At 51.9% G+C, this 20,695-nt stretch overlaps 1 protein-coding gene across 3 annotated transcripts in view; it reads left to right on the top strand.

Moving 5' to 3' along the window:
- The first annotated feature begins 1,716 nt into the window (after nucleotides 1-1,716).
- MXRA7 (matrix remodeling associated 7) overlaps nucleotides 1,717-20,695 on the top strand; it is a 34,625-nt gene continuing 15,646 nt past the window's right edge. Inside the window, exon 1 of one of the 3 annotated variants that reach the window (XM_001153166.7) lies at nucleotides 1,717-2,090. In XM_001153166.7, the coding sequence (XP_001153166.2) occupies nucleotides 1,749-2,090 (342 nt within the window). In that variant the 5' untranslated portion in view covers nucleotides 1,717-1,748. The remainder of the gene's footprint in view (nucleotides 2,091-20,695) is intronic. The other 2 variants (XM_063799364.1, XM_001153221.4) reach the window with 2 other exon arrangements.

Here is a 20,695-nt window from a genome sequence, read left to right as displayed (position 1 = left end):
ACTTTAAAACAATGGGATGGAGCACAAAATTAAGGCCCTGGGCCAGGAGCATTGATGCACACCTGTAATCCCAGCTGCCCAAGAGGCTAAGGCAGGAGGATCACTTGAGCCCAGGATGTCGAGGCTGCAGAAAGCTATGATCATGCCTGTGAATAGCCACTGCACTCCAGCCTGGGCAACATAGTGAGACCCTGTCTCTTTAAAAAAAAAAAAAAAGAAAAAAAGAAAAGAAAGACCCTGTCTCTTTAAAAAAAAAAAAAAAAAAAAAAAATTGGCTGGGCGTGGAGGCTCATGCCTGTAATCCCAACACTTTGGGAGGCTGAGGCAGGCAGATTGCCTGAGGTCAGGAGTTCGAGACCAGTCTGGCCAACACGGTGAAACCCTGTCTACTAAAAACAGAAAAAAATTAGCCGGGCATGGTGGTGGGCGCCTGTATTCCCAGCTACTCAGGAGGCTGAGGTGGGAGTTTCGCTTGAACCTGGGAGGTGGAGGTTGCAGTGAGCCGAGATTTCGCCACTGCACTCCAGCCTCGGCAACAGAATAAGACTCCATCTCAAAAGAAAAAAAATAGGCCCATACACTGGCTGAAACTTCCACAGTGGTTAAAAGCTAGTCGCCCGTAGATAAAGCCTATTTCACATTTTATAGTTTATAGGCTCTTTTCATCAACCACCACTAAAAGGAAATGCATGGCCCGCTTAATATCGTGCAGTGCAGCAGAATTCAGCTCTCCCTGTTGCTGGGGGGTCTCGTTTGTATATCTTCATTTAAAAAGAAGCACTCCATCTAATATCTGGTTTATATCACAGATCAGCTCAGGCACTGTAATTTTCCCAAAAAAGTATTAAAGGCATCCTCAGCAAAAACTGGAACCGTGTTTTTTTTAACATTAGGCCTTATGTTTGGCGTGATACCTGACATGCCCGTCCTGTGTTTATTTAAAATAACTAAAGAGTGGGTGGGGAGTGGTAGGAAAGTATGTTTTTGGTTACAACGTATTTATCTCAAAATCCACTGTTCAGCAACAGAGGCCTGGGAGGATCTGGAGAAACAAAAACAATAGCCTTCATTTCCTTCATTGTACCCTCCCACCCTGCATGCATTCTGGAATTGTGCAAAGAAGAAAGTCTGGTAAGAGGAATAGCGTTGACCAAGGACCTGCAGCTGAATTTCAGGTCTAGGGGCGGGGGAGCCATGTTACTGTTAACAGGGAGGCCTGTGTTGAAGGCTGCTGGCCTCAGCTCCGAAGGGAGCATTCACTGGCCGGGATCTGGAGATGTCCTCTGTGAAAGTGCATTAAGGCAACCCTGAGGATTAAAAGCAACTCCTGACATGCCTATAAAAACGGCAGTGGCTGAACGTAATCCGGCATTATGATTGCTTTACAAGCCAATGCAGGCTGCCGTTTCCATGAAGCTTCCCGGGTTTGCTTGTCTCTCTGCATTCCCCAACTAGCACTTACATTTCCAAAATGCTCTAAGATGAACCGCCGTACTAAGGCCAAAGATGACCCAAAGCGTCAAGGCTGCCCAGGCCGGGCAGGGGTTGGCCCTCCTGTGCCTCCCAGGTGGTCAGGGCTCTGCCCCCTCAACACCCCCGCCCGCAGCCTGTGCGTCACCCTCCCGGGGCCGGAGGGGGCGGGGGCGGGGCGCGGCGATGGGGGCTCCGCCCCGGGGCGGGGCGCGGCGACGGGGCGCGGCGGGCTCCCTCGGGGTCCCAGCTGGCCGGCACTAGTCGGCCGCGGCGCGATGGAGGCGCCGGCCGAGCTGCTGGCCGCGCTGCCTGCGCTGGCCACCGCGCTGGCCCTTCTGCTCGCCTGGCTACTGGTGCGGCGTGGGGCGGCCGCGAGCCCGGAGCCTGCCCGCGCGCCCCCGGAACCCGCGCCCCCGGCCGAGGCCACCGGGGCCCCGGCGCCGTCCCGCCCCTGCGCCCCCGAGCCGGCGGCCTCGCCCGCGGGGCCGGAGGAGCCTGGAGAGCCCGCGGGGCTGGGGGAGCTCGGGGAGCCTGCGGGACCGGGGGAGCCCGAAGGGCCAGGGGATCCCGCGGCGGCGCCAGCGGAGGCGGAGGAGCAGGCGGTGGAGGCGAGGCAGGTACGCACCGGGGCCCTCGCGGCCCCCTCCCCACCCCCGGGGCTTCGGCTGCCGCTGCCGTTCCCCGCCGAGCCAGGGAGCGGGGCCGCGGCCTCCAGCCTAGGCTGCCCCCAGGAAGCGCAGAACCCGCGGCCCGCAGGAAATGCAGGTCCCGCCATGCTAAGCCGCAGCCCCGCAAACTCGCCGCCCTCCCCCAGAAAGTGTGGCGAGGGGCGAGCCCGAAGGAGTTTGTTTGGAGGTGTTTTGCTCTCCCCTCCCCTCGGCCTCTCCCAGCCCAGGGCGTGCTCCGCAGCTGCTGGCTCCCAGGCCTCGGGACCAGGGCTTGAAATTTTGCTCCACACCCACATCTGACCCCTCCCGCCCACCGGTTCCCAAATCCACGTGCCTGTGGCTTATTTCAAGGCCTGCCATGAGAGTTATCTTGATGTTGAAAAAGTAGTACTTTCGGGGGGCGAGGGAGGAAAGCTGGCTTTTCTTTTTCAGCCAATTTGAAGTCCAGATTTCAGAGTCAGTGCTGTGGCGTTTTGTGAAGCCCGTGGGCTGGGACTGAAAGAAAAGGCACCCGATCCCAGCAGTCCTTTTTGTTGTCGTTTTCAAGCTACACATCTCCTAACACCCTCCTACCCCCACTCCCCCGGGTTGTAGGTAAGCTGGGCCTGGATGGAGTGAAGATGCAGGATAAAGCCCTCCTGGAGCACCAGTGAGCACCCCAAAGCGGCCCTCCCTGCCTCTGCCCCAGGCCTCCCGCCATGCTGTCCATCAGCTCGGCCTTGGCCACCTTGTCCTGCCTGTGGATATCTGAGAGGAGTCGGATTTCCCTCATCCACTCATCCCAGCCCCTACACTGTGTGCCCATGTTCCCTGGAGTTCACCACGCTTGGCTGGTCCAGGCCACCGCCAGGGTCTCCGAGTCGGATTGTAATCCCTTGTTCTTACCCCTGAGCTCCTTTTCTTGGAAGGGAGGAGAGCCGGGATGCGCGTTGTCAGCGTGCCTGCGTGTCTACGTGCCCACTCTGTCCTGTGCTGGACACAATGGTTTACCCTGGAGAGAAGCCCTTCGGGGGAGGAGGAGGCAGCCAGGCTGTGCTCAGAGGCATTTCTCTTTGCTGAGTAAGTGCGCCAGACCCCCTCTGAGCAGGCGCTTTGCTTGACAAGTGGGTGACTAATTGTGTCATTAGAGAGGATTCTAACCAGCCACATTTAATGGGGTGGAGCGGGGGCAGGCCCTGCCGTTCTTGCTTGGGGTGGGCTTCCAGACCTCACGGGGTGATGGTGGAGGGGGCGCGGTTTGGACATGTGCTGGTCTGTTATGTTTGCTCCCATATTTGGGATTCCTGCCTCCATCGAGGTCTCGCGGGAGCAGGAGAGGCCTTTAGACAGTTCTGGAGCCGTCATGCACCCTCAGTCAGTCCTGGCCTTACAGGGCTGGCCCTTTATCACCCACACCAGGCTCTGGACTGAAGTGCAAAATGTCCTTTAGCGGCGCCCTGTCTTAGCTCAATCCTGTGGGGCACAGCGCTTAAAGAACTTTCTACAAGGCTTTCGGCTCTCAGCACATGGTACCTACAGGAATAGGTTCAGTGGTGTTTAAATAGGGCCACTCGCATAATTTGCCTCTGTCTGGGTGAATGCACGTCCTCTGAAGCTGAATGGGTGCTCTGAAGGACAAGGCAGTATGGGGGTTCGCGTGCCAGGCAGCCCCCATGACATAGGTGCCAGTGAGGATGACTTGAGGCTGTGTCTGTCCTCCCGCTAAGGCACCCTCCGGAGAGAACCCACCCCACAGGAGAATTCAATTGAAGTCAGTGCCCTTCCCCTTTGGGCTCAAGTCCCCAGGCCTTCCTGAGCTGGCCAAAGCTCCCCCAAAACTCCTGCCTGCAAACATTAAGCCAGGTGCTGTGGGGACACAGATATTGTGTCCTCCCACCCACTCCCAGTGGTGGCATTAACCTAAGAAGCTGCTTAGAAATTGTCTTGATGAGCTTCGAGTCAGTGACAAGAAAAAAAAGAAAGGAAAACAAATTGTCCTGAAGTGGACTCCAGCGTTTCCAAGAGCTTCCAGTGCTTTCTTCTGATGATCACACTGCTGGGGCTTGGAGGACAGATAGGGAAAAAGGCCCCCTGGGGAAGATAACTCAAATCAGGGTTGGGAAGTGGGGCTATGCCCTCTGCCAGCCTCCTTCTCCCTCCGTCCCTAAGCGAACCCCACCAACAGCGAGGGAGGAGGGCAACTCCACCAGCCGTTAGCTCGGAAGTCACTGCCCTGGGGAGCAGCATGTAACTCACCTCTCCCCTCCCTCTTCATTTTCCATTAACTGCTTCCTTTCTAATCCAGTCCTCTCCCTTCCCAAGGAGGCCTGGGCGGGCTGGGGCAGCTGCTGCCTCTGACTACAAAGCTGATTATTGACAAGGATCTCTCGCCCCGGGAAGCAGCCTTCAGCTGCTATTGGGGATCGCTCAGGAGCGTCCCCTAGTGCACGGTGCCCTCTTTGGCCAAGGACAAATTAGTGGGGAGGGGCTACTATAGGCCGAGACCCTGGAAATGGACCAAAGAAATGGGGATGAGATCAGTGCAGCTCTTGCCTCCCCAGGGCAGCACAGGCCAGGGCAGGGAGGCTGAGGAGAAGCGGAATGATACTGCTAGAACCTCTTTTCTCTCCTAAGGATTAGCACAGGGTGGGCTGTGAGGAAGCATTATAGGCAAGTCCTGTTCACGCAAAGAATCATGAGCCAACGAAGTCAAGAACAGGAGCCGGCCTCTTTTCAGGCCAGGACTCAGGGCTTTCTTGGTGCTCCTGTGTAGGTTGGGGTTTTAGGATTGCCAGGCCTCTTACCTAATGGACTTGTGGATTGGAGCAAGGCTGGATGGTCGGATTCCCAAACATTGGTAATTGGCAAAGCGTCAAGGGTCATTTGAATAGCACTAGAGTTAAATTTCTTGTCTGTGCCAGGACTCAAGTATCTCAGTACTTGGGGCCTAGCTCTGCTCATAGACAGACTAGAGCCCGGGCACGATGGCTCACACCTGTAATCCCAGCACTTTGGGAGGCCGAGGCAGGAGGATCACCTGAGGTCAGGAGTTCGAGACCAACCTGGCCAACATGGCGAAACCCCGTCTCTACTAAAAATATAGAAATTAGCCAGGCATGGTGGCGCACACGTTATCCCATCTACTCAGGAAACTGAGGCAGGAGAATCACTTGAACCCAGGAGGCTGAGGTTGCAGTTGAGCCAAGATCGTGCCACTGCACTCCAGCCTGGGCAACAGAACGAGACTCCATCTCAAAAAAAAAAAAAAAAAAAAAAAGACAGAGTAGGGACTTGCTGCAAGGCAGTGGGCCGGTGTCATGAAGCACACAGAGACTCTTCTAGATTTAATTGGGATTTAGGAGATTAAAGCAATATGACAAATAAATACAATCTTGATCCTTGATTGGATTCTCCATCAGAGAAGGGAGCTATAAAGGACATACTGGAGATAATTGAGACATTTTTTAAATGAATGGCTGTGTTAGGTAAGCTTATTGAATCAACGCTGAATTTTTTGTGTACGATACCGGCAGATGGCTGTGTAAACAATGTCCTTATCCTTAGGAAGATGCAGGCTGAAACATTTTGGGATGACATGTCATGATTCAGATATTACATGCACACTCTCATACACAGTGTGGGTGTGTATAGAGAGAGAATGCAAAGATGGCAAAATGTTAACAATTGGTGAATCTAGGTGAAGGGTGTATGGTATTCATTGTATTATTATTTCAACTTTTCTGTAGGTTTGGAATTTTTCAAAAGAGAATGTTGGAACAAAGAAGCCAACATTCTTCTTTGGGAAATTTCTTGGGAAAGGGGTTGGTTTTTCAGACACTCTGGAGGTGGTGGTCTGAGTGGGTAGCACAGCCTCCATCTGTCTGTCTTAACCATGTGACTTGGCCCTGGTTCCCCTGAAGTCACCCTGCTGTCAGGTCCACCTGTGTCCTCTGCCCTCACCAACCTGTTCACCATAGGTGTGGGCTCTGGAATCTGCAGAGACCCCAGCCTTCCCAGAATGACCCAGGAGCAGGTGAACTTCCCCATCATCTCTCCTGCCTTTGTGATGGCAGTGTGGTCCTTTTTGATGGCAGTGTGGTCCTTTTTGACAGCAGTGTGGTCCTTTATGACGGCAGTGTGGGCCTTTTTGACGGCAGAGTGGGCCTCTGTGATGGCAGAGTGGCCCTCTGTGATGGCAGTGTGGGCCTCTGTGATGGCAGAGTGGGCCTTTGTGATGGCAGCGTGGGCCTTTGTGATGGCAGCGTGGGCCTTTATGATGGCAGTGTGGTCCTCTGTGATGGCAGAATGGGCCTCTGATGGCAGTGTGGTCCTTTGTGATAGCAGAGTGGGCCTTCGTGATGGCAGTGTGGTCCTTTGTGATGGCAGTGTGGGCCTTTGTGATGGCAGTGTGGTCCTACTTTCTGTTCTCTTAGCAAAATCTCAGAAGCCAAGTAGTGGAGGGCCAAGTAGATATTTGCCAGTTGTTTATATCACTTTAGGTCCCTGTCTTTAAGCAGCTTAGGCTGATATATCAAAATACCACAGACTGGGTTGCTTAAACAACAGGCATTATTTCCTACACTTTTGGAGGCTGGGAAGTCCAAGATGGAAGTGTTGGTAGATTCTGGTTTTGGTGAGGGCTCTCTTTTTGGCTTGCAGACAGCCACCTTCTTGCTGTACTTTCACATGCCAGAGAGAGAGGGATGTCTCTTCCTCTTCTTATCAGGGCCCTCATAGCATTGTAGGGGCTCCACCATCGTGACCTCGTCTAAATCTCACCTCCCAAAGACCCCCACCTCCAGATACCATCACACTGGGGGTTAAGACTTCAACAAATAGATTTGCAGGGGACACAAATATTTAGTCCAGAACAGGCCCAGTGACTTACTGGGGAAAAAACTAGAAATAATCCAAATGTTCATTAATTAGCACATTGGATTCATTAGCAAATTAGTATGAAATAAGTAAAAAGGTAGAACATAAAATATTGTATTCACAATAACTATAACGATATAGAGCAACTGAAAAGAAGATGCCTTGGAGGGCTGTAAGTAGAGTTCCCTGTTCAGTAGTTCCAGTGGGTATTTTTTTGTAAAGTTGTTTGAGTGCCTAACTTAATTTTTTTCCATATATTAAAGAAGTCCAGGGGCTTTCCTAATAGATAAACTTTGTTCTTTCAGAGAGAAAGAGCCTTGGTTACAGACTAATGTCAGCTAGAATTTTCTGCTTAGCAAGGAGTATGTTTTTAAAGAATATGTCTTGAGAAAAAAGCCACCTAGCTTTGGAGAGCTAGAAGTGAAATGGTGAGCATGCAGACAGTTTCCTTTTTGTAGCCCCGCTCTTTCCCACTCGGCTCAAACCACAGTGTGGGAGGAGGGAGACCAGCTTGGGCCTCAGGTAAACAGTCTTCCGGAGAAATGCCAGATCCCTGATGGTTAGGAGTATTTCTGGAACAATCTGCGTTTGGCCACACTGGGCTTGCCACTGTTAAGGACAGATGTATGGAACAGGATGAGGAGGTCAGGTCCAGAAGCCCCTTCTCTAAGGGGGCCTCATGCAGAGCTGTTTCCAGCATCTTTTTTTTTTTTTTTTTTTGAGACGGAGTTTTGCTCTTGTCGCCCAGGAGTGCAGTGGCGCAATCTCAGCTCACTGCAACCTCCACCTCCTGGGTTCAAGCAGTATTCCTGCCTCAGCCTCCCGAATAGCTGGGATTACAGGCATGCACCACTATGCTTGGCTAATTTTTGTATTTTTAGTAGAGACGGGGTTTCGCCATGTTGGCCAGGGTGGTCTTGAACTCCTGGCCTCAAATGATCAGCCTGCCTCGGCCTCCCAAAGTGCTGGGATTACAGGCATGAAAAAAAAAAGCTGGCCGGGCGCGGTGGCTCACGACTGTAATCCTTGCACTTTGGGAGGCCGAGGCAGGCGGATCACGAGGTCAGGAAATCGAGACCATCCTGGCTAACACAGTGAAACCCCATCTCTACTAAAAATACAAAAAATTAGCTGGGCGTGGTGGTGGGCACCTGTAGTCCCAGCTACTCGAGAGGCTGAGGCAGGAGGATGGCGTGAACCCGGGAGGCAGAGCTTGCAGTGAGCTGAGATCGCACCACTGCACTCCAGCCTGGGTGACAGAGTGAGACTCTGTCTCAAAAAAAAAAAAAAAAAAAAAAAAATCTGAAAAGGAAGCTGGAGGGTGCTGCAGCAGTCATTCTAGTCATTCTATTCCCCACTGCGGGGCGGTAGAAGCGATGCTATCTTCTTTTTCTTTTTTTTTGGAGACAGTCTCCCTCTGTCGCCCAGGCTGGAGCGCAGTGGCACAATCTTAGCTCACTGCAACCTCCGCCTCCTGGGTTCAAGTGATTCTCCTGCTTGCCTCAGCCTCCTGAGTAGCTGGGATTACAGGTGGCCACCACCACGCCCGGCTATGATGCTGTTTTCTGGACACAGGGTTACATTGGCTAAAACAATGGCTGCATGAGATTTAATGGCCCAGAGAAAACCCATTGCAGGACTCATGGAAGTTGTTTATCTTCAAATGTTGCCTCTGAATTGCCATAGAACTTACAGAAGTGATTGTCCACTTTCCAGGCATCAGCTCCAGTTTTTTGTTTTTTTCAATGTATTCTTTTTTTTTTTTTGAGCTAGGACCTCAGCTGGTCCAATGGTGTTGGGTTATCAGAACTTGTTAACATTAGTGTCACTAAAGTTGATATACAACCCCCTACTGCTAAAGTTAACTGGCTTTAAAAAAAAAAAAACAAAAAAACAGAGTCTCACTCTGTCGCCCAGGCTGGAGTGCAGTGGCACAATCTCAGTTCACTGCAACCTCTGCCTGCTAGGCTCAAGCCATCCTCCTACCTCAGCTGCCGGAGTAGCTGGGACCACAGGCACGCACCACTCTGCCTGGATAAGTTTTGTATTTTTTTGTAGAGATGGGGTTTCGCCATGTTGCAGGTTGGTCTCAAACTGCTGAGCTCAAGTAGTCTGCCAGCCGCTGCCTCCCAAAATGCTGGGATTACAGGTGCGAGCCACTGTGCCCAACCCTTCAGCTCCAGTTTTGTGGCCTGTGTGTGTGTGTGTTTAATGTTTTCAAGTGAGAACTCCTTGCGCACATTTATAACCCGCTGACCAACCTGACCTCTGGGTGAGACAACCCTGACAGATTCTCAGCAAGGGCCTTCTTGTGTGATGACCTTGGTATTCATCGTCTTTCTCCTGGCCTGATTCTTATTTGCTGAGGACTCAGAGTCTGAGATAAATCTTGCTGTTTTGAGACAAGGTCTGGTTCTGTCACCCAAGCTGCAGTGCAGTGGTGCAATCTCAGCTCACTGCAACCTCCACCTCCTGGGCTCAAGCCATCCTCCCACTTCAAGAGAAGAAAATGCCCTCAGCCCAGTGGTGTTCTGCTGGAGATCAGCAGGAAACCCTGCTCCATAGTCAAGTCAGCCGTTAGCCTTTCAGGAAGTTCTTCCTATGGTGAGGCCTCCTCAAGATAGATAGATAGATGGATATATTTATTTTAAGAGGGAGTCTCGCTCTGTCACCCTGGCTGGAGTGCAGTGGCGCGATCTTGGCTCACTGCAACCTACCCCTCCCAGGTTCCAGCGATTCTCTTGCCTCAGGCTTCCAAATAGCTGGGATTACAGGCACGTACCACCACACCCAGCTAATTTTTGTATTTTTAGTAGAGATGAAGTTTCGCGTGTTACAGGCCAGGCTGGCCTCAAACTCCTGCCCTCAAGCAATGCATTCGCCTTGGCCTCCCAAAGTACTGGGATTACAGGCATAAGCCACTGCGCCCGGCCCTCAAGAGATTTTAAAAACTGACCACTTGTCGTCTTCTTCTATTTATTTATTTATTTATTTAGAGAACCAGGCTGGGGTGCATTGGCACAATCGTAGCTCACTGCAGCCTTGACCTCTTGGGCTCAAGGGATCCTCATGCCTCGGCCTCCTAAGTAGCTGGGACTACAGGTGCACACCACCACAGCCAGCTAATTTTTAAACTTTTTGTAGAGATGGTGTCTTGCTATGTTGCCTAGGCCTGGTCTCGAACTCCTGGCCTCAATCCAACCTCCTGCCTCTGCCTCCTGAGGCTGTGCGATTACAGATGTGAACTGCTGTGCCCAGCCCTTATCTTCTATTACTATATTTTAAGCTGGTCATGGTTAAAATTGTTCAACCTGGTTTTCCCCCATAAAATTAAGTCATTTTCTCCAACCCTCTTCCATCGGATTTTATTCATCTCTTAGTTTTCTTCTCTGTCCTATATTTTCTCTATCTCAAAATGTAGCGCCTAGAATTTGACCTGATATTCCCTGATAGGGGTTGCGGAGAGTACAGATTGCTGCCCAAGAGTGTTTTGTTGTTATTGTTGTTTTCCTTTTTTGTTTTTTAAATGAAGCTTTTGGTGTCCTCTAAATCCTCTTTGTAGGAACTTGCCAGAAACTGTTAATCTGATAGGATTGAATCTGGCATGCTCCAGTCATCTGAGCAAGAGTTTGTTTAGGGCTTGTGAATGTGCCCTTGATCGGGATGTGAGGTTGGAATGCAGGACGATGCTTTTGGTCTGGACATTGGAACGCGGCAGTCGGCCTTGGGCAGGGGTTGGGGCCCGGATGGGGTCGGCTCCTCGCAGGAACAGTGATCCGGTCTCTCCCCAGACACCCCCCACCCACAACATACTCCCTCCTTGTCTGCGGCCTACCCAGCACACTCCCTCTGCTCTTTGCCCTGCTGGAAGAGCTCATGCCCATAGTATCAACTGCAGGACTCCTGGACCAGGCCTGCCTTGCTGCCTTCCAGAACACATCTGCCGCCCCCATCCCCCTGATCAATAGCTGATGGTGCCCACATCTATACGCCCAGCTCTCGCCTCCCCTGAACTCCCTGGCCCATGGGTTGTCTACGTGCACCTCAGCCCAACACGCTGACAAGTGCCTCATTTCTGCTGCCCCTCCACCCGGCATTCCTCATCTTATCCCGGATCCACCCCCCAACGCTCAGCTGCTCAGACCAAAAGCCCAGACATGTCCTTGTTGTCCCTGCCTCCCTCACCCTGAAGACCTGCTGTCTGCCATTCTAGTCACCTCTCTCCAGAGTGTGTCCCGAGAGCAGCCCTCCCTCCTCTCATCTTTCTGGCTCCTGCTTCGGCGGCTGTTCAGTGACCTCCTCACTGGTCTCCCTGTTTCCCGTCCTCCCCACCCCTGCCAGGCTCTTCCAGCAACCAGCATGACCTTCCTAGCACAGAGAGCACACCCCCCCGGCCCCTGCTCACAGCCCTCCGCGTGCAATTCCAAACTTCCCACAGCCCCAGGCCCAGGAGCACCCTGCCTACTCGGCATCTGCTCCCAGCCCCCCACAGCCACAGACTCCTTTCTGGTGCTTAGACCTGCCAGCCCTGCGCCCACATCAGGACCCTGCCCAGCACACCCCTCCCTGCCTGAGCCTCCGCGCAGTCGGTCCTCACCTCTCTCCTCTCCATGACCTTGCCCCTGTGAGCAGATGTAAAGTCCCCCGCTGCCGCCCGCCCACTCTCTCTCTTTCTCCAGTGTATCGTCACGTTTGGCTTTCTTCATAGCACTTCATCCGGTCTGAGGTCATCTTTTATTTCAGTGTGCCTTGTCTGCCGCAGTGGAACGCCTGTTCCGGAGAGCAGGGCCCTTGCCCGCCACGTCCCAGCTCCTGCAACAGGCCCGCACGCAGTAGGCACCTGTTGAATAAATACGCCACAATGCCACAAAAAGAAAGAACAGAAATCGCTGTGGGCTCCTGCCTAGAGGCAGGTCCTGTCTCTCTGTCTCCCACCTGGGGCAGCAGGAAGGCATCTTGTTTCTGTCCCTGCCCAGGCCTGTAGCCCAGCGCCCTGCACAGCCGCCTGCAGTTCCTGCCCTCGCGCTGTTATGTTATGCCCCAGAGAGGAAGACTGCTCTGTAAGGTAGTGAGTTTCCTGTGCCAGAAGCGTTCAGACAGAGACGGGATACCAGCAGTTCATCCAAGGTTCCATCAGCGACTGTTTTTCCTTAGGCGGAAGCCACACTAGATCAGTGGTTTTCTAACATTTTCTAAAACACTGGATCCTGGCCGTGTCCGGTGGCTCACGCCTGTAATCCCAGCACTTTGGGAGGCTGAGGCGAGCAGATCACCTGAGGTCAGGAGTTCGAGACCAGCCTGGCCAACGTGGCAAAACCCAGTCTGTACTAAAAATACAAAAAGCCAGGTGTGGTGGCGCATGCCTGTAATCCCTACTTGGGACTAATCAGCTACTTGGGAGGCTGAGGCAGGAGAATCGCTTGAACCCAGGAGGTGGAGGTTGCAGTGAGCCGAGATTGTGTCACTGCACTCCAGCCTGGGCGACAGAGCGAGACCCAGTCTCAAAAGTAAATAAATAAAAAATGATAATAATAAAACACTGGATCCCTTCTTGCCTCTTCAGTGTCTTATGGAAGCCCAGGACATAAAGCAAAAACAGAGCTGCTCTGGGTGGCAGTCTAGGCCCCTTTTACTCTGTCCCCTCCTCCTTGCAGCAGTCTCTGCAAACCTAGGGTAGAATTAAAGGGCATCCAAATCAGGTCCTGTGACCCTGGGGGACCCCTGCCCAGACAGAGGAAGGAGAGGGGTGTGTGCAGAGGTGAATGTGGAAGGACAGATCACATTCCTGAGGCCATGGTGCAAAGAGCACCCCAAGTCCCAGCCCACCACCCCTACCCAGTGGCACCCTCGGTTCTTAGCCATCAAGGAGAGAGACCTCACCCAATCTGATGGCAGGAGAATCCGGAAGTAGAACTTGGAGAAACAGAGATTATTGAAATTGAACAAGGTCAGGCAATGTAGGCAGGTGGCATGGGTTTTGAGCAGGAAACACATTATGAAGTTGGCATTTGAAGATGTTCTTAAAGCTGGATAAGGGCTGGGTGTGGTGGCTTCTGCCTGTAATCCCAGCACTTTGGGAAGTTGAGGCAGGAGAATGGCTTCACCCCAGGAGTTTGAGACCACTCTGAGCAACATAGTGAGACCCAATCTCTACAAAAAATAAGAAAACTAGCTGGGTGTTGTGGCACACGCCTGTGATCCCAGCTACTTAGGAGGCTGAGGGGGGAGGGTTGCTTAAGCCCAGGGAGGTTGAGGCTGCAGTGAGCCATGATTGCACCACTGCACTCCAGCCTGGGCTGCAGAATGAGTCCGTCTCCCCAAAAAGGATGAATTGGAGGAGAGCAGATGTAGGTGCCACCTGAAGGCATTGAATGGTTGTAGCAGGAGAACAAAGGGGTGAAGCCAGAAGCCTGTTGGAGTGAAGGGGAGACTCTAGAATTCAGAATAGAAAGGAAGTCAGGGCTGGGCGCGGTGACTCACGCCTGTAATCCCAGCACTTTGGGAGGCCGAGGTGGGCAGATCACTTGAAGTTAGGAGTTCAAGACCAGCCTGGCCAACATGGTGAAACCCTGTCTACTAAAAATACAAAAATTAGCCGGGGATGCTGGCATGCACCTGTAATTCCAGCTACTCGGGAGGCTGAGGCAGAAGAATCTCTTGAACCTGGGAGGCGGAGGTTGCAGTGAGCAGAGATCCCACCATTGCATCCCAGCCTGGGCAACAGAGCAAGACTCTTATCTCAAAAAAAAAAAAAAAAAGGAAGGAAGTCAGGTTGGAATCAACATTCCCAGGCCATGTTAAGGTGTCAAGAGATGCTGTGGCTGCCAAGAAAAACTGGACAAGTGAGAGGGGGACAGTTTGAGACTTGGGTTACTAGGTTCTGGACAGAAGTTCCTGGGACACGCCTCATCCAGTTGCAAATACGGATTTAGAGAGTGGAGCCTGCGTGTCCCCAGCCTGGAGCTGTAGTTTGGAGGGGGAGATGGCTGAGTTGTTTTGCTGGGTATGGAGGAACAGAGGTGACCCCTGCCCCAGCCTGCCCTCCCTGCCCACCACCAAGCCCCCGGAGCTGGCGCCAGCTGGGCTTTGCTGCTCGCCCTGCAGCTGATGCTCCCCCCGCCCCCATTGCAAAAGATGAGCAGCTGATTGGCTAATGGAGTCCTTCTGGAAGGAGTGAGAGCATTGTCAGGCACTGTGGAGGCAGCCCTGGGCCTGGCCCATTCTGGGATTGGGGGGCCTGGGCAGGCCACTTGTCGCCTTCCTGTTATCTCCATCCTAGCCTGCTGCAGGCAGGGGAGGGACAGGTGTCCCCTTGGGAGTTAGGAACGGCCTGCCTCCTGGAGCCGCTGTCCTCTAAAGTCATTCTGGATTAGCCAGTGGGATTGGTGCAGTCACAGCATGCGGCAGCTCTGGTGGCCACAGGGCCACAAGAGACCTTCTTTGCACTGCCCCACAGCAGAACCATCTCCTTGGGCAGCAGACACGCAGGCAGAAATCTGTCTCTATCACTCTCTCTCCCTCTGTTAGTGTTCTCTCTCTCTCCCCTCCCCCCTCTTATCTATCCCTCTCTTCTCTCCCCTCCCCTCTCTGCCTCTCCCGACTTCAGCACTTTGCATCACGCTTGAATTAGCTTGAATCAGCCAGGGCAGCCATAAATGGCAGCGTGCAGCCTGCAGGGCGTGAGCTTGGTTCACTGTCTCCTCCCAGCTGCTGCAGCCTGGCCAGGCCCCTTAGCTTGGCCTCCGGGGCACCCTGGTCCTAGGCTCCTAGCACTGGGGAGGCTGTCAGGAGGCACGTCCCGTTTGCCTTCCCCCTCCCGCCTCCACCTCCTCCATTGGAGGGAAAAGCTGAATTAGAAAATTATCCCAGAACATGACATTAAAATGTGGTCTCTATTCAGTCATAAAATGCTGAGACTCTGATCAGTGAAGTGATGGAGCTTGGGCTCAGCCCAGCCTGCCCTGGGGACCAGCCAGGGTGACGCCAGTTGCCTGTCTCAATTCACTGTTGCCATGAAATTGATTGACTTTCATCAGAAACATGATGTATTCATTTGCCAGGGCTGCTATAACAAAACACCACAGACTGGGCACCTTCAGCAACAGACGTTTCTTTTCCCAGAGTTCTGCAGACTGGAGGGCCAAGTTCAAGGTGTCCGCAGGTTCGGGTCCTCCTAAGCCCTGTCTCCCTGGCTTGCAGTTGGCCGCCTTCTCCGCCTCCTCACATGGTCTTTCCTCTGTGCATTCACAACTCTCATGTCTCTGTGTGTGTCCGAGTTTCCTCTTATAAGGACAGCAATCCTTGGGTTAGGGCCCACCCTAATGGCCTCATTTTAACTTAATCACCTCTTTAAAGGCCCTGTTTCCAAATAGAGTCAGGCTGAGAGGTAGTTGGGGCTAAGACTTCAGCATATGAATTGGGGCGTGGAACACAGTTCAGCCCATGAGCCGAGTAGCCTGAACACTCCTGGGACCAAGGGCATGGACAGGAACTCCGCAGTGATGATGGCCTTGGGTGAGGTTTGAGTCAGCGCTCGAGCAGCTGCTCTGTTCCGTTTCCTTTAAGACCTCAGGAAGAATCAGCTGCGTACTCTGTTGGGTTCGTGCCACCTCCAGGAAATGATCCTGGTCACACCCACCGTGGCACAGCTGCCTGATGGTGGGGAGGACTCAGACCATGAGACCCTGGAGAGATTGCCTTTGGCTGGCCGCACCTTCACGGATTCATTCAACGCTGAGCTGAAGGCCAGGTGCCTTTAGCATCGCACTTTGGGCCTTTACCATCTCTCCCCTGAGCTCTGTACCCTCTTCTCATAGTTCCTCCTGCCTCTTCTCTTGCCCCATTGCGATCCTCCCACCTCAGCCTCCCAAGTGCAGCTCTCACTCTGTTTGTCCGTGTTTATTTTTTTCGTTTAAAAAATTTGTATTGATACCTGTTTATTTTTTATTTTTATTTATTTATTTAGAGGCAGGGTCTCCCACTGTCACTCAGTTGGAGTACAGTAACATCATCATAGCTCACTGCAGCCTCAAACTCCTGGACTCAAGTGATCCTCCCACCTCAGCCTCCCAAGTACCTGGGGCTACAAGCACATGCCACCACCCCCGGCTAATTTGTTAATTTTTTATAGAGATGGGGGTCTCACTTCATTGCCCAGGTTGGTCTCAAACTCCTGGCATCAAGCAGCCCTCCCACCATGGCCTCCCAAAGTACTGGCATTACAGGTGTGAGCCACCGCGCCCAGCCTTGTTTATCCCTGTTTGAAAGTTTCAGGTGGCTTCTCACTTCCTGAGGAATGAAACCAAACGCTTTAGTGTCCTGTATACGATCTCTGTGGTTGCAGACTCTGCATTTCTGCACACTGTTTCTTTCTTTCTTTTTTTCTTTTTGAGATAGAGTCACGCTCTGTCACCCAGGCTGGAGTGCAGTGGTGCAATCTCGGCTTACTGCAACCTCCGCCTCCCGGGTTCAAGAGATTCTCCTGCCTCAGCCTCCCAAGTAGCTGGGATTACAGGCACCCGCCACCATACCTAGCTAATTTTTGTATTTTTTTAGTAGAGAGGGGGTCTCACCGTGTTGGCCAAGCTGGTCTTGAACTCCTGGCCTCAAATGATCCAACTGCCTTAACCTCCCAAAGTGCTGGGATTACAGGCATAAGCCACAACACCCAGCCTCTGCACACTATTTCTGACTGTGTCACACCCACCCTGCAATCATACCCAAGTCTGTGGAGCCACTGGAAGAGCCGAGGTGTTCCGTGTCTCCGTGCCTTTACATGGGCTGTGCACTCTGCCCAGATGCCCTTCTCTCTACATCTGCCTGGCAAGCCCATCTCGGACCCAGCGTGGCTTTCTCATCCACTCTGAGGCCTTCTCTGCTCCCTGCAGACACAGCTGAGCTCCCTTTCCTCCAGGCCCCCACCGTGCACATTCCTGAAAACATAGCTGCAAATTTGATTGTGCCAAAGCGGAAGGAAAGATGGGCGTGCTATGAGGGAGGCACGAAGGTAAAATCCTTAGTGCCAGCTCTCTGTTGGGCACAGCCTTAGACGATGGAGCCCTGGTATTTCGCACAAGGTTTTGCTTTATCCCTTCCCATCCCGTTGCACACACACACACCTGAAGCTAAAGAGCCACCCCTTGCAGAAGGGTTTGTGTCTTTGTCTCCATTGCACTGTGTCTGAAACCGGCACTTCTTACTACTGGAGTCAGCACTTTCACTTTTCTGTTGTGTCCACACTTTTATAAAATCAGGGCAAAATGCAGTCAACACTGGTGGTTTTATTGTTTTGTTTTGTTTTGTTTTTGAGACGGAGTTTCGCTCTTGTTGCCCAGGCTGGAGTGCAATGGCTTGATCTTGGCTCACTGCAACCCCCACCTCCCGGGTTCAAGCGATTCTCCTGACTCAGCCTCCCAAGTAGCTGGGATTACAGGCGCCTGCCACCATGCCCAGCTAATTTTTTTTTATTTTTTAGTAGACCCAGGGTTTCACTATGTTGGCCAGGCTGGTCTCGAACTCCTGACCTCAGGTGATCCACCCACCTCAGCCTCCCAAAGTGCTGGGATTACAGGCCCCCGGCCCCCGTTATTTTTTAAAAAAGTAAAACACCACAGCCAGAAGCAGGGAGGCTGAGGCAGGCAGATCCCTTGGGCCCAGGAGTTCAAGCCCAGCCTGGGCAACATGGCAAAACCTCATCTATACCAAAAATACACAAATTAGCCAAGCCTCATGGCCCATGTCTGTAGTCCCAGGTACTAGGGAAGCTGTGGTAGGAGGATTGACGGAGCCTGGAAGGGCAAGGATGCAGTGAGCCGAGATCGCATCACTCTACCACAGCCTGGGTGACAGTAAGACCCTGTCTCAATAATAACAATAATAATAATTGGAATTCATTCAATTATTATTAGTATATTCTTTAAAAGCCTAACAAGTTACCCAGATAAAAGTGAGGATGTTATTTCCAGTAGAAGCCCAGGTGTGAGGCCCTGGGATGCCTCTATGAGGTGCAGTTTGATAACCACTCAAAAAAACATTCCATGGCTATCCAACCCTTGACTTCAGCGGAGCTGAGATTTGATGCAGGCAAATTTGAGATGTTCTTGGCCTGCAAAGTCTGAGTGTGGTGAGTGGTGGACAGGAGCGGTGTCAGCGGATGGTGGACACCGTGGTCCAGGGGCTGTGGGAGTTGGAATGGGGCGGTTCTCAGGCAGGGAAAGGCAGGGTGGAATGGCCTCAGGACAAGCACACGGTAGGGGAGGGGGCTCTCCAACGAGCCTCTCCACCCGGGCCCACTCTAGGCAGCTCCCTGCTCTGGTCCCAGAGGGTCCTTGTCCCCCAAGCAGAAATTGGGCTCCTGGGCCTATGCCCCCGCCCATCCAGATAAGTAGATGGAAGGGGGAGGGTTTGACTGCCCCAACTGGGGCCACGGGATTCAGGGGACAACTTCCAAAAGAACAGGGGATTTCTGCACAGACAACAAAATAAATGGCCAATTCAGCAGTGTTTTCAAGCTTTTTTTAATTAGGTGTCACAATAAGAAAGAAATTTTAAATTACATCCTGTATATAAAGTCACAGAAGTTTTTTGTTGTGTTGTCGTTTTGTTTTCTTTTGTTTGTTTGAGACAGGCTTTCACTCTTTCACCTAGGCTGGAGTGCAGTGGTGTGATCTCGGCTCACTGCAGCCTTGACCTCCTGGGCTCAAGTGATCCTCCCATCTCAGCCTCAGCTGGGACTACAGGCACATCCCACCATGCCCAGCTAATTTTTGTAATTTTTTTGTAGAAATGAGGTTTGACATGTTGCCCAGGGCGGTCTCAAACTCCTGGGCGCAAGCAGTCCACTTGCCTCAGCCTCCCAAAGTGCTGGGATTACAGGCGTGAGCCACCTCACCTGGCCCCAGAAGTTTTATAAACCAGTATCTAACTCCACCACACACAAAACACTGTTTGTCTTTAATTTCTTTTTCTTTTTCTTTTTTTTTTTTTGAGACAGAGTCTTGGTCTGTTGCCCAGGCTGGATTGCAGTGGCGTGATCTCAGCTCACTGCAACTTCCGCCTCCCAGGTTCCAACGATTCTCCTGCCTCAGCTTCCCAAGTAGCTGAAGCAGTCGTGCACCACCACACCCAACAACTAATTTTTGTATTTTTAGTAGAGACGGGATTTCCCCATGTTGGCCAGGCTGGTCTCGAACTCCTGACCTCGTGATCCATCCACCTCGGCCTCCCAAAGTGCTGGGATTACAGGCATGAGCCACCGCGCCCAGCCTTGTCTTTTATTTCATTCTGGGATACAGGGGTGTCCCCAGAGTCTTAGTGCAGTTTTAATAACTTCAGATGTTTACATGTACAAACCTACAAAACATCAGTTGAATATTTACTTATTTAAATTTCTTTTCCACTTAGTTTCCTGACAGTCAAGTGCTAGATTTTTCATTTTAATTGTCCGCATGTGCTAGTGTCTGGAGGGACAGGCAGGCAAAGGACCCCTTTCCTGGGCTGAATTGACCTCCCTTGAGGTCACGTGTGCACAAAATCCAGTTCTTTGGAACCTGGTGAAGCTGGAATCACCAGTGTAATCTTTTCCCGTCGCTGACCAACAGTCGATAGAAGGTTTTTCAAAGTTTGAAAACAACTAGAGCCATGTATAGCACTAGAGGGGGTACTGTAAGAATCTGAGTGAGAGATATCAAGGTATTTTACATGTAAATAACCTTTCAAATGTCATTTTTTGGTACATTTGTAGTATCTATACTTCTGAAGTTATTAAAGCTTCAAACTTCACCAAGACTTTGGTCGCCCATTTTTTTTTTTTTTTTTAAACGATACTAGTAAGGCCTTCTCATTTGCTTTCCTGACCCATCAATGGGTCATGACCACAGCTTTTTAAAAATCAGACTTCCAGGCCGGGCGCGGTGGCCCACACCTGTAATCCCAGCAGTTTGGGAGGCCGAGACGGGCAGATCACCTGAGGTCGGGAGTTCGAGACCAGCCTGACCAACATGGAGAAACCCCATCTCTACTAAAAATACAAAATTAGCCAGGTGTGGTGGCACATGCCTATAGTCCCAGCTACTCGGAAGGCTGAGGCAGGAGAGTTGCTTGAACCTGGGAGGTGGAGGCTGCAGTGAGGCAAGATCGTACCATTGCACTCCAACCTGGGCAACAAGAGTGAAACTCTGTCTCAAAAAAAAAACAAAAGAAAATCAGACTTCCAAAGTCATTTTTTTTTTTTTTTTTTTTTTTTTTTTGGTGACAGGGTCTCACTCTTGCCCAGGCTGGAGTGCAGTGGCACCCCCATGGCTTACTACAGCCTCAACCTCTTGGGCTCAAGCGACCCTCCTGCCTCGGCCTCCCAAAGTGCTGTGATTACAGGTGTGAGCCACTGTGCCTGGCCCAGAATCTAAATGTGTACCAGCCTCTCTCTGCTCAGGAGGGCTTGGGCACGTCAGCTGATACTGGGTCCTTTGGGGATACGGATCTGCCCTGGCTCATGGACTCCTCGCCCTGGAGTGCAATTATTTGTTTGTCTTTCCTACTGGACCACGAGCTCCGTAAGGCAGGGACTGTGCTCATTGTTGCTGTTGTTTTTCATTTAATCTTTGTGTCCTTTGCACATAATAGGAGAGCTGGCCTCCTGTCTATTCTTGATATTGGGCTTAGTTCCGGGGCCCTGCCCTGAATAGGTCAGTGACTGTTTGCCT

This window comes from Pan troglodytes, chromosome 19 (assembly GCF_028858775.2).
Source record: "Pan troglodytes isolate AG18354 chromosome 19, NHGRI_mPanTro3-v2.0_pri, whole genome shotgun sequence".
NCBI lineage: Eukaryota > Metazoa > Chordata > Mammalia > Primates > Hominidae > Pan > Pan troglodytes.
Note: the sequence above shows the minus strand (reverse complement) of the source record. Positions and strands in the feature narration are given on the sequence as shown.